We start from the raw sequence: 17195 nt of genomic DNA on the forward strand, positions 1-17195 counted from the left end.
GGTGGATATTGTGAGCTTGAAGTGTTTGCAATTTTTAGCCTTGCCCTACTTTTAGGCATTTTTTTTTCGTTACATCCTCACTTGCTTAGAGGTGTCCCTGGTTATTTGAGTAACAGCCCAAAGTGTGGCGTGTAAGAGATTTTATTAAGCTCTGCAGTTGTCAGCAGGTCACAATTCCTTATGACAAAGCATAATAATGAAGTAGTTGGAGGTCAGGGACCATGCAAAAACCGTATTCATTGGGCAAGTGAAATAGTAGGAGTAAATGTAACATTTGCTAAAATGTTGCTTTAACACACGCTTTCCTGTAGTGTTTTTTTTTTTTTTTTTTTTACTGTTTTCCACTTACAAAATTGTTGCAGTTCAGCAGGGCTTTGATGTAAAAAGCAGGTACCCGTTTTGTTATAAGGATGGCTGGCTAAACCCACTCCTCATTTGATTGTAAGACCTGCCTCTATGATTGAAATGACTCCACTTACAGTCTTCTAAGAATATCCATATACTACTACTAATACCGTATTTTTCGCTCCATGAGATGCTCCCCCCCCCCCCCAAAAAAGGGGGGAAAATGTCAGTGTCTTATGGAGCAAATATGGAGTGGCCAGTCCGGTATTTCCACCGCCGTGTCAGAATGCCGCTCGGCTCTTCTCTGCAGCAGGACCTTACCTGTTCCTCGGTCCAGTGCTGTACAGTCTTCCGTTGCCGGCATCTTTAGTGTGAGCACCCGGCTGTCTGCAGTCTCTGGTCATCCCCTGTACTGTCTGCAGTCTCTGGTCATCCCCTGTACTGTCTGCAGTCTCTGGTCATCCCCTGTACTGTCTGCAGTCTCTGGTCATCCCCTGTACTGTCTGCAGTCTCTGGTCATCCCCTGTACTGTCTGCAGTCTCTGGTCATCCCCTGTACTGTCTGCAGTCTCTGGTCATCCCCTGTACTGTCTGCAGTCTCTGGTCATCCCCTGTACTGTCTGCAGTCTCTGGTCATCCCCTGTACTGTCTGCAGTTTCTGGTCATCCCCTGTACTGTCTGCAGTCTCTGGTCATCCCCTGTACTGTCTGCAGTCTCTGGTCATCCCCTGTACTGTCTGCAGTCTCTGGTCATCTCCTGTACTGTCTGCAGTCTCTGGTCATCCCCTGTACTGTCTGCAGTCTCTGGTCATCCCCTGTACTGTCTGCAGTCTCTGGTCATCCCCTGTACTGTCTGCAGTCTCTGGTCATCCCCTGTACTGTCTGCAGTCTCTGGTCATCCCCTGTACTGTCTGCAGTCTCTGGTCATCCCCTGTACTGTCTGCAGTTTCTGGTCATCCCCTGTACTGTCTGCAGTCTCTGGTCATCCCCTGTACTGTCTGCAGTCTCTGGTCATCCCCTGTACTGTCTGCAGTCTCTGGTCATCCCCTGTACTGTCTGCAGTTTCTGGTCATCCCCTGTACTGTCTGCAGTCTCTGGTCATCCCCTGTACTGTCTGCAGTCTCTGGTCATCCCCTGTACTGTCTGCAGTCTCTGGTCATCTCCTGTACTGTCCGCAGTCTCTGGTCATCCCCTGTACTGTGTCCGCAGTCTCTGGTCATCCCCTGTACTGTGTCCGCAGTCTCTGGTCATCCCCTGTACTGTGTCCGCAGTCTCTGGTCATCCCCTGTACTGTGTCCGCAGTCTCTGGTCATCCCCTGTACTGTGTCCGCAGTCTCTGGTCATCCCCTGTACTGTCTGCAGTCTCTGGTCATCTCCTGTACTGTGTCTGCAGTCTCTGGTCATCTGTACTGTGTCCGTAGTCTCTGGTCATCCCCTGTACTGTGTCTACATTCTATTGGTTCAGAATATTTTTTTTCTTGTTTTACTCCTCTAAACCCTAGGCTCGTCTTATGGTCAGGTGCATCTTATGGAGCGAAAAATACAGTATACGTTTGTGACCTTGATTGATTAAAGTGCCTCTAAAAGCCCCAAAACAAAATGTAATATATTTCACCTTACCAGTTTTTAGATCTGCTCCTTTATTATCTTTCTTCAAGCTTTTCCTCTATTTCTCTGGGTGATTCTGCCAGTAAAAATGTTCCTGTCCCAAGGTGACCAGCAATAACTCTTTAACTGTAGCATTGTCATCTTAGGGCAGGAAAGGTGGATTGGCACACTACAGAACACCTCCCCTTTCCTCATTGCCATACCATAGGATGAGGTGTTCTGTAGTTCAGAGTTTATATCACACTGCTTGAGATAAGACTTCAGAGCACACAGGACAGGATTAGATTTTTGACAGAACCCACTGGTGTCTTTTTTGCGCTTAACAAACAGAATGGACAAAATGCTTTCATTGACATAGTTAAAGTGATTGCAAACCCTCACCTTGTAAAAAAAAAAAAAAAAAAAAAGGCCCTTCAATTTAAAATGGAAATTATTATTATTATACAGTATTTATAAAGCGCCAATAGTTCGCTCAGCGCTGTACATTACAAAGGGGGACAGAACATGTGACAGAACAATACCAATACAATGCAAAACATGAGGGGATTGAGGGCCCTGCTCTTTCGAGCTTACAATCTAGGAGATAAAAGGCAAAACATTTGTGCATAGATATAAAAACATTATATATACCTTTTTTTTTCCCTTTGTTATCAGTGATCACTTAATCTCTTTTCTCAGCTGTATAAGAGCTGGGGGGGAGGGAGACGGCAGTGCACTGATCTTCCCAATGAAAGGATTTGCAGGGGGAAGGGGGCAGGTGGTGTCAAGTCTGATAATTGGAAGAGATCACACTGAATTCCCAGCACAGCCAGAAAGATGCCCCCGATGTGTTCTCCTGCCTAGTGAGGCCAGTTTTTGTTAGGAAAGTAGAGGGACTTGCAGGAACACCAGATATTTCACACAAAGAAAGCAATACAAAGAGAACTGGATACTTTTTCATTCAAATACATGGCACAGCAGGCACATATCAGGAATATGAAATGTTGGGTTTACATATTCTTTAACAGACTGAACAGGATCAAATAAAATAAGTTCTTAAAAAAAATATCACCCAAAGAATCAAGTGCAAAAAAGTTTCATTTTATCAGAATACTAATCACTGCCGCTGTGTAAGCACAAAAATAGTGAAGCCATGAGTCCAGGAAAAAACAGCACTCTGAAAGTATAAGTATAGTAAGTAATATTTTGCCTCCCAAGGAGGTGTACCTTTAACCAGTTGCCGACTGCAGATAGCCGAATGATAGCTTCACTGCAGCCGGCCAGTTCTGGGTGGACGTCATATGACGTACTGCCAGAGCGCGCTCTCCTGTACGCCCCCGGGGGCACACACCTGGCGATCTCCGTGATCGCTGTGTCCTACGGACACAGCTGATCACGTGGTATGGTAAAAGGCCAATCACAGCGGCCTTTTACCACGTGATCAGCCGTGTCCAGTGACACACTGATCACCGGAAAATGCAATTGCCGGTTAACGGCTGCACTTTCCTCATGCTGTCACAGCGTGAGAAAAGTGCTGCCGAGAACTGGCAGTTGTCAGAGGAGGGATCGGCACCGATCATGATTGCCCACCAGTGCCACCCACAAGTTCCCAGTAGTGCCACCCACTTGTGCCCACCAGTGCAACCCATCAGTGCCACCCATCAATGCCCAGCAGTGCTGCCAGTCAGTGCCCAGCAGTACCAGCTCATCAGTGCCACCTATCAGTGGAGCCTCACCAACGCACATCAGTGAAGGAGAAAAATTACCTGTTTGCAAAACTTTATAATAGAAACAAAGAAAAACTTTTTTTTTTCAAAATGTTTTGCTCTTTTTTTGTTTATAGTGCAAAAAATAAAACACTTGCAGCGACTAAATGCCACCAAAAGAAAGCCCTATTTGTGTGAAAACAATTATAAAAATTTCATATGGATACAGTGTTGCATGACCGCAAAATTGTCATTCAAAGTGCGACAGCGCTGAAAGCTGAAACTTGGCCTGGTAATGAAGGGGGTATAAGTGCCCAGTAGGCAAGTGGTTAATACACGTGTATAATAGTAAAAACATCCAGAGATTATGGTGGCAAGGACAAGTTGGGAGAACCATCCGCTCCTCAGGTGTGCCAAAAATGGAGAGAACTCCATGGGTAGCTTGATAAGGCGCATGTGCGCGAAACGCGTTGTCTAGGGTGCCAGCCCAGCTTGCACTCCAAGGCCAGGATCTTCCTTCCGCTTCATCCGAGATAACTGTGGCGTCAGTTCTGGGACACCGCGAGCTCCGGCGATTCCAGCTACCCATGGAGTTCTCTCCATTTTTGGCACACCTGAGGAGCGGACAGTTCTCCCACCATGTCCTTGCCACCATAATCTCTGGATGTTTTTACCATTATACATTCCTATTAAAGGTACACCTCCTAGGGAGGCAAAATTTTACTTACTATACTTTCACAGCGCTGTTTTTTCCTGGACTTTTAAAAAATATCCCCTTGTACATATCGTTAATTCAGCAGTCTTCTGGCCAGTCTTTGGACTTCAGAGGTGGTGTTTGCAATGAATGGTCCATATTAAAGCCCAAAGCATCATTCAATACTATGCGAGCTTCAGTACTGTGAGTCCGGGCTGGCATGATGATGTACCCCCAGAGAGGTGTGTAAATGACAGCCTGGGCTCACAGGAAGTGGGTTGAATGAAGCTGTCCAATAAGTGATTTTTGGGGGGGCTTCTAGTTCTGTGAGTCAAAGCTGGCATGATGTACCCCCAAAGAAGTGTGTAAATGACAACATGTGCTCACAGTGAATTGAATGACGCTGTCCAGCTTTCAGTACTGTGATTCCAGGCTTGCCCGATGATTCACCCTCAAAGGGCTTACAGAAAGTTGGCTGAATTAAATTGTTTATCAGTGAACATAGAAAAGGTGCGCCATCTATTGATGGGGACCACTTTCTGCACAGGACATGCATGGATTGAAGGCGAATATTGCAGTGAAAGCTGTTTTTGTTATTTGAATAAGTGTATTTATTTTTTATTATTTTGTATTTATATTGTTTTCAGCAGTAAATCATATTAATTAAAGATGTAGCAATGTAGAATATTATGTATGTTGTTTAAAATTAAAAAAAAAAAGTCATGAGAGAATTTGAGGGTCTAGCACGGTCTGGCTGTATTGCTGATCATATGCTTTCAGTACTGTGAGCCAGAGGAAAAATGCCAATTAGGAGTTTTGTCATTACTTGCTGTATGCTTATTCTGTCTGTGACTAAAAAAAGCATTGAACCAAAGACAGCCTAGCAATATCATAAGGAGGTTATCAGGGCTAGCCCTGCATTTCTCACAGAACAAGTATCCTTTTAAGAAGACTTTTCTGTCTGTGGTCAATATTGCAAATTTGGTGAAAATCTCATTACATTTTAGGAAACATTTATGCAGAATTCTAGATAATCAAAAGGTTTCACAAACTTTTTGTAAAAACTGAAATCCTATTTGAGCTGTCTTCAGCTGTTCCATTATTGCATTAGTAGGTGAACTTTAGTAGTGAGGAGTTGCTGACGTGTGTATTCTCTTACAGCAAACCCGGACTGTTCACTGCCAAAAGACTGAATATATTTCCTACTCCTCCCGACTCTGAACAGACAGCTATAACAGGTCAGTAACCCTAGAAGAGAACCTTTCTCTGCTCAGAGCTTCTGTGCACTGCATTTGGACTGGGATTTACCTCTACTCTGCTTGTACTATAAGATACACACAGCTGTTTGTCATTGCTTTAATAAGCTCGGTCTTACTGTCCAGAGTGTTTACTGTCTAGGATCCAGAAAACTCTGGGGCTAGTAGTTCCCTGTTCACATAGCATTTAGAAAGTGCAAAATATTAACATCTGAAAACATCAGCTACCAGCGCAAAAAACAGTCATATATGTAGGGTGGCGTTAAACACCCAATATAGTGAAGAATATTCTGGTGACTGTATGTGGTTAATTCCTGTACTGATATTATTCAGTATATGATTTTGGGTTTTTTTTTTTCATTTCACAGAACTTAGTTTATATTTTCTTTTCATGCAGAGCAAGCTGGCGAGCAAAAGTGACAGTTACCAAAGTTGAGGCAATCCATATAACACTGCTGGGTGTTGTGAAGCCTACTGTATATGATTTATTCTTTTTTTCCTGAACTAAAAGAGCTGGTACTGTACTGCTTAATAAGTGTTAGGCCGCTTTCACACGTGGCGGACTGTGCTATGGTCAGCAGGGGATCTGTCCACTGATCCCCTGCTGATCAGAGCAGGCAGATGACAGGTCCCCATGTCCGTGTAGTTTATTTCCACAGCCCACTCTGCTTTATGGACCTGTGGGTGTAAAAGACACCACTGTCTGTTTACACCTGACTGCCCTCCAATCTGATCTGCCTAGATGGAGGGGGATGGATCCCCTTCCAGTTTTTTTTTTTCTTCTTTAATTTTGCAGATTGTATTAATGGTAGATGGGTGTAAACGGACATCAGTCTATTTAAACCCACTGGCCCATAGGAGTGAATAGAGGATCCGAATGGCCCACCTGAAAAACAGACAGGCCTGACCGGACCCTTTGTGCAAAAGGGGCCTTAAAGTGGAACAAAAGTTTTTTGATCTTAAAGACCTTGAGCTTGTGATTTATTGCAGAAGAGACATGCAGTTTCTCTTCTGCAATAAAATAAACCTCAAATGAGAAACAGATGCAGTGCTTACTTCAGGGTCCCAGAATAGCCATGCAAGGAATCTGAGCAGTCGGTGCTCTGGCTCCAAGTGTCCTCCAAACACCTGAACAGAATACAGATAGTTGAAGGGAGTTGGCAACTCACACATTTGTGTTGGTCTTTATTTAGCTACACAATGACAGTAAAAACAGCTTTCGCGTTTCAGCAAATAGCCTTAGTCATAGCCTAATACAAACTAGAGTCTCCTACAAATTTATACACACCCTCTACCCCCATACAGACCGGTTCAGACAATTCAAAATATATTAAAGAGAAGGAGTATATAGGTCTATACATCAAAATGGTGAAAATAGTGCAGAAACATAAACATGAACACAAGTTAGATAAATATACATTGCAAACAATTCTGCATAAAAAATAAGTTATATAATCAACACAGAAGACCTACATTGCATTTCAAACATCAAAGCTTATGCTATGTGATGGAATCCTGAAAAGTCCAAAAATCCTGTCACTGAGATCAGTGAGCAACCAAACCATATCTAAATAAGTAAACCTAATAATATCTATTAAAATAAACATCCCTGCCTTCTCACAGTCTCCCTTGGAATGTACACGGAGCTGTGCAAGCGCAGCTCGGTTTACATTCCAGCACAGATCCTGTGTGCACATGCGCAGAAGTGATGTAATCCTGCACCGGCCAATGAAAATTGCTGCAGTTTGGCACCTTGGGGAAAGGTGGATAGAGGATGCAGGAGACTGGCTTTAGTTCCCGCTTTAACGAGGGCTTTAAATTGTTGCTTACTTATAGTAAAATTATAGGCAAAACATTTTTTTTTTTCATTATGGATTGAGTAAAGGAGGGTTATAACCCCTGTCAATTTTTTGCCATTGGTGAGATTTGCCTTCTTTCTGTTCTGTAGCCAAAATAAACAGTGAGATGATATCCCATGCAAATTAAGGGAATCCCTTGGGGCCCCCTGGTCACCAGAACTAGTCTTCCCGTTGGAGAATTCCCTCTCCTTTAGTTTCACTTTCAGTGATAAAGGTAAACAGGACAAATAGGGTGAATCTCCCTAACGGAGGGCACAGGTAGCAATTAAAATCTAAGAGTTGCTCTGATCCCTATCTATTCTATCCAAAACTAAACAAAAAGCTTTGCCTTTGTGCTATACTTTAAAGCCCAATAACTGCAGTACATGTCAATCTAAGACTACTCTGTCCACATAACAATGTGATTGTGCATGTTTTCACTGTAGAAAGAATAGTGTGGTCACCCTGTTAAGGTAAATGAGAAAATAATGGATCTACCGACAGGATCAACTGGTAATAAAACTGTTACTAGCAAGGAGGGGATTTGTGAACTCCGAAAACCAGAAATTGCTGTAGTAATGCTAGTGACAGACTGCAGGTTTTTCTTTGCCGATAGTTCCAGTCTAAAACATGTAGTAATCTTCCATAATAATACCACTTCCATTGTATTGTATCTTGAACTAGAACTTGGTTGACTGGGGGCCATATTCAGTTGGATTTCATTTCCCATTTATACCTCCACTAAGGTCATCTAATATGTAGCTGCATCAGACAGTAGAGATACCTTAAAAAAAAAATTCTCTTACATTCATTGATGGACACAGTCTCATCTTCTATATTCATTACCAAACAGGGTTTTATAGCCACACCTACAGGAGTAGGACACCAGGCACAAAAAAAATTTGGCTCCTCCTATGGGCAGTCCTCTCTGGGCATAAAACCCTCACTCTGCTATAGGGTTCCAGCCATTCTGCCTTGGTGTTAAGGAGTATGAATGTGACCCTATACTGGGACCTATGGTCTCATAGCTTTTCTCATCTTTTTTTGCTCTGATTTTTTTTTTTTCATTTTCCTTCAGAGATTTAGCAACAGTCAGGCTAGGCGATGGGCTGGATAATCCAGATCCAGTGGTCACCCCAGTCTGTGACTAGCAAGTGCGCGCAGACCGGTAGCTCTGCACTTGATTGGCTGCGACTACGCCCCTGAACTGGGGCAGCCAGCGAGTTAAATGTCTCGCGTGGCCACAGATGACCGGGCGCCCTATAGTCTGTGTCACAGTGTTACCCTTGGCCAACAGTCGCCCCCACTTCGGTGGCGAGAAATATTCCTCCATTCCTCTTCCATTTCTGGACACGGTGTGGGGCGCGGGTACTCCCTGGGGTTGGTCGGTCCCTACAGGTTTCTCCTCCCCACTCGGCCTTGTGATAGTTGTCCACCCTTTCCCCTGGTTATTACGTGTCCTACCTGGGTCCATCACTGAACGCACTGTGCCCTGGCGATCCAGAGGCGGTCTGTAAGTGCAGGGGGGGTGGGTTGGAGCGATGCTTGCCTAGGGGCCCTGCAGTGGTGGGGGAGCAGGAGGTGTGGATACTCCAATGCCCCTGGTGACTGCTGGTCCTCCAACTGTGCACTTGGGTGGTTGAGGGATGCAATTTGGAGGTGGTGCTCTTCCTATGCCCGCTCATGGAAGGGAGTGCACCACGCAGTCAGGCTGGCCTCAACTTTAGGCCGTACCTTTTTGGCCTACTGGGCAGGCTCTGTTTCCCACCATCTTGGCCATGGGCATCTGCCCTCTGCTTACGTGATAGCGGCAGTACATATTGAGGTATTGATAGGCAGGGAGGGGCGGACCCTGGGCCGGCTGATGACACAGCCCAGGTTTGTGTATGTGCATCCGCCCCTTCTGTGCTTGGCCTCTGTTGTATGCTTACAGCCTTCAGCCACCTTTTTGTGGGCTCAGCCGGGATCCATTTTGTTTATGACAGCTGAGCCTGTGTTTCCATAAGAAAAAAAAAAAAGATTTACTCTGCCATGTCAGCTCTTCCTGGCAGCCTGGGCCTATGCCAGTGGGCACCACTAAGGGGGTTAGTGCTGTGCCGCACCTAGGGCATTAACCCGGCCAACCTTAATAACCCCCACCCTACCTGTCTGAGACTCAGTCTATGGGGAGAGGGCTGGGGTCCACCGGGGGGCCCTTGGAAGTGGATTCCACCTGGGCTGTGGTGGTGCCCCCTCCTGGTTTGTTGGGACCAAAAACGTGTTTTTCCTCTGCGAGCAAGTAAATGGTGGTGTGTAGGCAACTGCCTTCCCAGGGGGAACATGTGGGGTGGTGAACACTGTTTGGGTATCAGGCCCATCAGTGAGCTGTTCCTGCAGTTTTTTAGCTGTCATTGGCAGATGCAGGGTAGATTTCCCCCCTCCCCCTTCCTGTGTCGATGCCTGCTGAGCTTTGCAGCTCCCCTGTTGGAGAGAATGCACCCTCTGTTTGGCCGCGCATGGGTGCCCTCGGTCTTTCCCTGAGGGCCGAGAACGGTCCTACAGGGGATATCTTGGGGCTGCAAAACCTGGTGGGATAGGTCTGTTGTGGTTTTGCCTACCCTGCACACCTAGCAAATGTGGCACGGGCCTGGGGACATCCATGGCAGTTTCTGTGGTCCCCAGGCACTGAGGGTACATTACCCCTTGAGTAGGCCCTCTGTTGAAGTGGACCTCCTCTCCCATGGTGATTCCACCCTCCCCCCCCCCCCCGGTTGCTCGGGCACCCATGATTCCACGGGTGTGGGTCTATCTTTTAAGAATGGGACTGTAGGGTGGACTTTTTGCCTGTGATGGCCATGGACCCAGGGTCCCTGACACTTCCAAAGGACCAAGTAGTGGTGACCAGTTGGAATACCGGACATATGGATCAGGAAGGTGGTGGCTCTGGTGGACCAGTTTCAGTCCAGGGGCGGAGGTGCATATGTGGTACATCTGTTACTGCTGCCTCCCTGCTCCCCAAGCTCTCCATTTGTGTTGGTGCCTTGGTGAGTATTGTGGCTCAAGCACTGGCTGCTGACCAGACCCCTGCAAGTCCTATCATCTCTGCCCTTTCAGAGGTATATTCTCTGCAGTACTGCCTTGGAGGTTATCCAACTCCTCATGGCAGGTGTGGGTTTTTTCCTGCCACGGCCATGGTGAGGATGGCGTTGTGTTAGTGGTCTTGGTTTTCATTTTTGCTACAGAATAGAATTTAATTTCTTTTCCTCCTATCTGCAGCTTTTGCTGACATGTTTGAGGGCCCTGTAATGGGCTGTGCAGGTTCTGCTCCTTCAAGGAGTGATTGTTTCAGTGCGAGTTGGAGCGGGTCCAATATTTTTTACTCTCCTCTGTTCACAGTTCCCGAGATGGATGGGTTCATTTGATCCTGGGCCTCAAGGACCTGAATGCCTTATGGCCCAGGATCAGGCGTTCAGGCAACAAGTTCAGACTGAAATCCATTCTATTGGTGGCCTCCCTTTGTTAGGGGGCTTTTCTGGTATTCACATCTGCAAGGGGCATCAGCAGGGATGTGCATTGCCAAGTTGAACTGCTGCTCTTCAGTTTGATCTCTGCTCCCAGGGTGTTTACCAAAGTCTCTGCTCCGGTCCTGGCCTTGCTGAGACAATGGGGGATTTCTTTGCTCGACTACCTGGGCAACTTGCTCCTGCGTGCGGAACCCTCTCGACCATACTGGACAGTGGGGGGATCACCATGTGTCCTTATAGGACCCTGAGTGCATCCCGACCCTCTGGAAGTCTTATTTGATTCCATCCAAGAATTTGGAGTGTCTGGGCTGATCCTCTGTTTAGGGCAGGCCAAGGTGTCCCTCCCACCAGGCAATCTACGGGAACTCCTAGCAGTGGTCAGGCAGCTTTTGAATTGCAAGCAGCCCTCCCTGCGTTTTTTGCAAGCATGATGTTGGCCTGATGCTGGCTACCTTTGAGCTGTTCTGTATGTCCAGTTCCATGCGAGAACACTGCAGTAGGCAATCCTATTGAAATGGAACAGGTCTTCCTCTTCCTTAGATATGCACCTGGAGCAGTTGACGTGAGCCCATTTTCCCTGTGATTGCAGTCTCTGGCTCTATGGAACGGAATGTCCTTCCTTCCCCTTTGATGAACTGTGGTTACGACGGATGCCAGCCCGTTTGGGCTGGGTTGGAGTCTTGGGATTGCACTCTGCTCAGGGTCACTGGACTCCAGAGTAGGTTCAACTGCCCATCAGTGTCCTGGAGTCTTGGGCAATCAGGTCGTCGCCTATAGGGTCTGCCGTCGGTTTTAGTCGTCGCCTATAGGGTCTGCCGATCAGGATCCAGTTGGACAACACCACAGCGGTAACATATGTCAGTCATCCAGGGGGCACAAGAAGTACAGCAGTGGCACTGGTTGCGTCTCACATCCAGAGATGGGTTAAAAGGTTATCTCCGGCTCTGTCCGCCATACATGTTCTGGGGCTCATAAATTGAAAAGCGGATTATCTCAGCTTTTCTCAGATCTTACTAGATCAGAGCAAGTGGTCCCTGGACCCGGAGGTGTTCCATCAGCTGTTCTCTCGCGGGGGGACACCAGATGTGGATCTTCCTGTATCGCGCCTCAACCAGAAAGTTTCCAGGTTCATGGCAAGGTCGTTTCGATCCTCTGGTGGATGCAATGGATGCGTTAGTGACACCGGGTGATCAGTACACTCACAATTACGCCTCCAACCCTTTTGATTGATTCTTTTGATTACGGTGGATAGAGACTGAGAGGGACTCGGCCATCCCAGTAGCTCCGTGCTAGCCTCACTGTTCATGGTGTGGTGTCGGTGGATGCTCCCTGGCGGCTGCCCCTTTGGGAGGGTCTTCTATGTTAGGGCCCCCCCTGCTTTCCATCGCTGTCTTTGACAATGTGTCTATTGCAAGCCAGGTTCTGAAGGACTGGGGGTTTTCTGACTCTGTTCTGTCTGTTAAAAGTCGGGTGTTGGCCATCCTCCACAGCGGTGTGGATCAGAAGCTTGTGTTGGGCACGATTAAGGGTCAGGTTTCTTTGACTCTGCTGTATCTGTTTAATTTCAGCGTCCCTTGGCCACATATATGGCTCAGGCTTTCTCCCCAGAGGGTTCGTCATGTGGTTTTCCACACGGTCAAGGTGATTCTCTTCTTCCCCTTCTTTCCTTCTGAATATGGTGTTGCATTTTCACTTGCCTGAGGAAATGTCTTCTTTCTCTGTGTCCTTTACTGTTACATCCTTGGGAGGAGGCTCTGCACTTCTTGGATGTGGTTTGCACATCTCCCATGTACCTCTCTGTGACAGCTATTTTTTGAAGGTCCAATTTCTCTTCTAGTGCTCACGGATGGTCTGATGAAAGGCCTGGCAGCCTCTTCTGTCACTGTTTCCCTTTGGATTCAGCAGATGAATGTGCAGGCGTATGCCATTAAGGGATGGCAATCTCCCTTGCATGTTAAGGCGCACTCCACTAAGGATGTTAGTGCCTCCTGGGTGTCTGTTTCTTAAGTTTTCAAGTGGTAACCTGGTCGTTTGTGCACGCGTTTACCAAGCTCTGTGAAGTTGATGTGTTGGCATCTTTGGTTTCTAGTTGGGGCCACAAAGTTTTGCACGTAGCCAGGATTTTTCTCTCCATTAGTTGGTTTGCCTACCCCTCACTGTGGATCTGCTTGGGGACATCCCTGTTTGGAAATGAATATAGACGAGGAAGATGGTGTCAGTAAATGAACTCAGAAAAAGTTCTAAAATCTGTTGTTTTTTTGGTTTTTTTTTACTGTTCCCATAAACCAGTGTACACTAGAAATCAAGCTGAAGTGGGATTTTCAGCATTGATAGACATCTAAAGGCACACTTCTGTCGTACTTAAAGCTGGCGAGTGAGGCGTTTAGTTGGACATCTGGTGCCGAATACAGAAAAGAACTTACTGATAGGCCAACGCTTGTTCATAGTCCACTAAGCAGGATTAAAGTGCTGAGTGTGGCACATGAAGTTGCAGAGCAGCAAGTACAAATAATAAAACATGTAGCGAACAATATATTTGTATTTCCACTGTCATGAGTGACAGTTGCAGTGCACAGTTACATCTTCTGTCTGCAATTGATTTGTGCAGATTGATTGGAGGTATGTATGTATGTATATACACAAGTATACAGGAATCCAAGCAGCAAGATGTGTACTGGGACTTATACATATACATACATACATACATACCCGCACACACACTTGCCTGTTGTCTGCCATTGATGTGTAAAGGTTGACTGGTGATGGCTGTACACTGCACTTGTCACTCCTGGTAGGGAGTATACGGTCATATTGTATGCTATGTGTCAACTTATGGCTGTGTGCATAAAGCGTTGTACATGTTGACTTATTTGTACCCTTTTAAACCTGCTTGCTGTTTTGCAGGTTCATGTGCCACCCTCAGCACTTAAAGCCTGTTCATTTGACACTTTTCATTCCCAGAAGAGAAAATATGGCTGCATTGTACGCTGTATGGCCATTTGTGTGTGTATATATAGAGGAGTGTCAAATGTTTAATATGTTAGCATGCCTATGTGTATATAAAATGTACAGTGTCTTGGAAAAGTACTCATACCCCTTGAAGTTTTGTCATGTTACGAAAGTAGTACGTGTATTTTATTGGGATTTTATGTGATAGACCAACACAGAGTGGCACATAATTGTGAAGTGGAAGGAAAATGATAAAATATTGCCCTGTGTTTGGCTCCATCCATCTTCCCATCAACTCTGACCATCTTCCCTGTCCCTGCTGAAGAAAGCATCACCACAACATGATGCTGCCACCACCATGTTTCACGGTGGGGATGGTGTGCTCAGGGTGATGTGCAGTTTTAGGTTTTCCACCACACATAGCATTTTGCTTTTAGGCCACAATGTTCATTTTGGTCTCATCTGACCAGATCACCTTATTCCACATGATTTCTGTGTCTCCCTCATGGCTTCTCGCAAACTGCAAATGGGACTTCTTATGGCTTTCTTTCACCAGTGGTTTTCTTGTTGCCACTCTTCCATGCAGTGCAGTTGTCCTGTGGACAGATTCTCTCACCTGAGCTGTGGATGTCTGCAGCTCCTCCAGAGTTACCGCGGGCCTCTAGGCTGCTTCTCTGATTAATGCTCTCCTTGCCTGTCGGTTTAGGTGGACGGCCATGTCTTGGTAGGTTGGCAGTTGTGCCATACTCTTTCCATTTTTAGATGATGGATTGAACAGTGCTCACTGAGATGTTCAAAGCTTGGGATATTTTTGTATATAGGTGAATATATTAGTGTACTAAAAGTGTCTACAAAATCCCCAAATGCCAAAATAATACACTTTCTCCCACGAAAGTCCAAAATATACAGTCCAAGCAATATAGTGTAGTAGTATAAATTGAACCAGTTATTTAGCTAAAATTGCGCTTACAATCAAAATTCTTGTACAGTGGGGCAAAAAAGTATTTAGTCAGCCACCAATTGTGCAAGTTCTCCCACTTAAAAAAATGAGAGAGGCCTGTAATTGGCATCATAGGTAGACCTCAACTATGAGAGACAAAATGAGAAAAAAAAATCCAGACAATCACATTGGCTGATTTGGAAAGAATTTATTTGCAAATTATGGTGGAAAATAAGTATTTGGTCAATATCAAAAGTTCATCTCAATACTTTGTTATATATCCTTTGTTGGCAATGACAGAGGTCAAACGTTTCCTGTAAGTCTTCACAAGGTTGGCACACACTGTTGCTGGTATGTTGGCCCATTCCTCCATGCAGATCTCCTCTAGAGCAGTGATGTTTTGGGGCTGTCACTGGGCAACACGGACTTTCAACTCCCTCCAAAGGTTTTCTATGGGGTTGAGATCTGGAGACTGGCTAGGCCACTCCAGGACCTTGAAATGCTTCTTACGAAGCCACTCCTTCATTGCCCGGGCAGTATGTTTGGGATCATTGTCATGTTGGAAGACCCAGCCACGTTTCATCTTCAATGCCCTTGCTGATGGAAGGAGGTTTGCACTCAAAATCTACGATACATGGCCCCATTCATTCTGTCCTGTACATGGATCAGTCGTCCTGGTCCCTTTGCGGAGAAACAGCCCCAAAGCATGATGTTGCCACCCCCATGCTTCACAGTAGGTATGGTGCTCTTTGGATGCAACTCAGCATTCTCTCTCCTCCAAACACAACAAGTTGTGTTTCTACCAGACAGTTCTATTTTGGTTTCATCTGACCATATGACATTCTCCCAATCCTTTTCTGGATCATCCAAATGCTCTCTAGCAAACTTCAGACGGGCCCGGACATGTACTGGCTTAAGCAGGGGGACACATCTGGCACTGCAGGATCTGAGTCCCTGGCGGCGTAGTGTTTTACTAATCCCTTTGTTACATTGGTCCCAGCTTTCTGCAGGTCATTCCCTAGGTCCCCCCATGTGGTCCTGGGATTTTTGCTCACCGTTCTTGTGATCATTTTGACCCCACGGGGTGAGATCTTGCGTGGAGCCCCAGATCGAGGGAGATTATCAGTGGTCTTCTGTGTCTTCCATTTTCTAATTATTGCTCCCACAGTTGATTTGTTCACACCAAGCTGCTTGCCTATTGCAGATTCAGTCTTCCCAGCCTGGTGCAGGTCTACAATTTTGTTTCTGGTGTCCTTCGACAGCTCTTTGGTCTTCACCATAGTGGAGTTTGGAGTGTGACTGTTTGAGGTTGTGGACAGGTGTCTTTTATACTGATAACAAGTTCAAACAGGTGCCATTGATACAGGTAATGAGTGCAGGACAGAAGAGCCACTTAAAGAAGAAGGTACAGGTCTGTGAGAGCCAGAAATCTTGCTTGTTTGTAGGTGACCAAATACTTATTTTCCACCATAATTTGCAAATAAATTCTTTCCAAATCAGCCAATGTGATTGTCTGGATTTTGTTTTCTCATTTTGTCTCTCATAGTTGAGGTCTACCTATGATGCCAAATACAGGCCTCTCTCATCTTTTTAAGTGGGAGAACTTGCACAGTTGGTGGCTGACTAAATACTTTTTTGCCCCACTGTATCTCAGCATGTATTCATTCATAAAACAAGCATGGTGTGTAAAACCTTCTTCAAAATGGCCGCTCCACAACTTCCGGTTTATGTCCAACGCTACGTCTGACATGTATCATCACTTCCGACTTCATCAAAGGCCCGGAAGTTGCAGAGTGGCCATTTTGAAGAAGGTTTTACACACCATGCTTGTTTTATGAATGAATACATGCTGAGATACAAGAATTTGGTTTGTAAGCACAATTTTAGCTAAATAAATGGTCCAATTTCTACTATTACCTACTACACTATATTGCTTTGTTCTGATATATGTTATGATGCCATTGGAGATCATATATACTCGGGGATGAGAAGAACCTATATCCATGTAATGCTGGTTGATTCTTACCGTCTGGTAAGGTGCATAATATATTCGGTGTCGGTTTATGTGTTCACATACACTGGTGATTTGTGGAGACATGAGGGGAGCACAAGAGTGTATCTATTGCCTTAAGGATATTACACTATATTCAAATTTTTGGGATGTGTATCTCCTACACTGAGGAAGACGAATGGAAGTGAAATCACGGAATGATTTAAAAGTGAAATTGATTTAAGGTTGTGAAATTGAGTAAGGATAACAGTTATTTAGATGTGGTCATAAGGTGGACTTTTTGCACGATTTGTCACGAGTTTGGAAGTGCGTTTTGTGAAACATATCACATGTTGGGAATAATGCACTATGTGCGAATATAATTTTTT

At 45.5% G+C, this 17195-nt stretch overlaps 1 protein-coding gene across 1 annotated transcript in view; it reads left to right on the top strand.

Moving 5' to 3' along the window:
• Positions 1 to 17195, top strand: part of MRPS31 (mitochondrial ribosomal protein S31) — a 143306-nt gene that overhangs the window by 79103 nt on the left and 47008 nt on the right. Inside the window, exon 5 of the mRNA XM_089680352.1 lies at positions 5492 to 5568. Coding sequence (XP_089536478.1) covers positions 5492 to 5568 — 77 coding nt within the window. The remainder of the gene's footprint in view (positions 1 to 5491; positions 5569 to 17195) is intronic.

This window comes from Staurois parvus, unplaced genomic scaffold, assembly GCF_062004578.1.
Source record: "Staurois parvus isolate SC_StPar_1 unplaced genomic scaffold, SC_StPar_1.0 ptg000242l, whole genome shotgun sequence".
Classification (NCBI taxonomy): Eukaryota; Metazoa; Chordata; class Amphibia; order Anura; family Ranidae; genus Staurois; species Staurois parvus.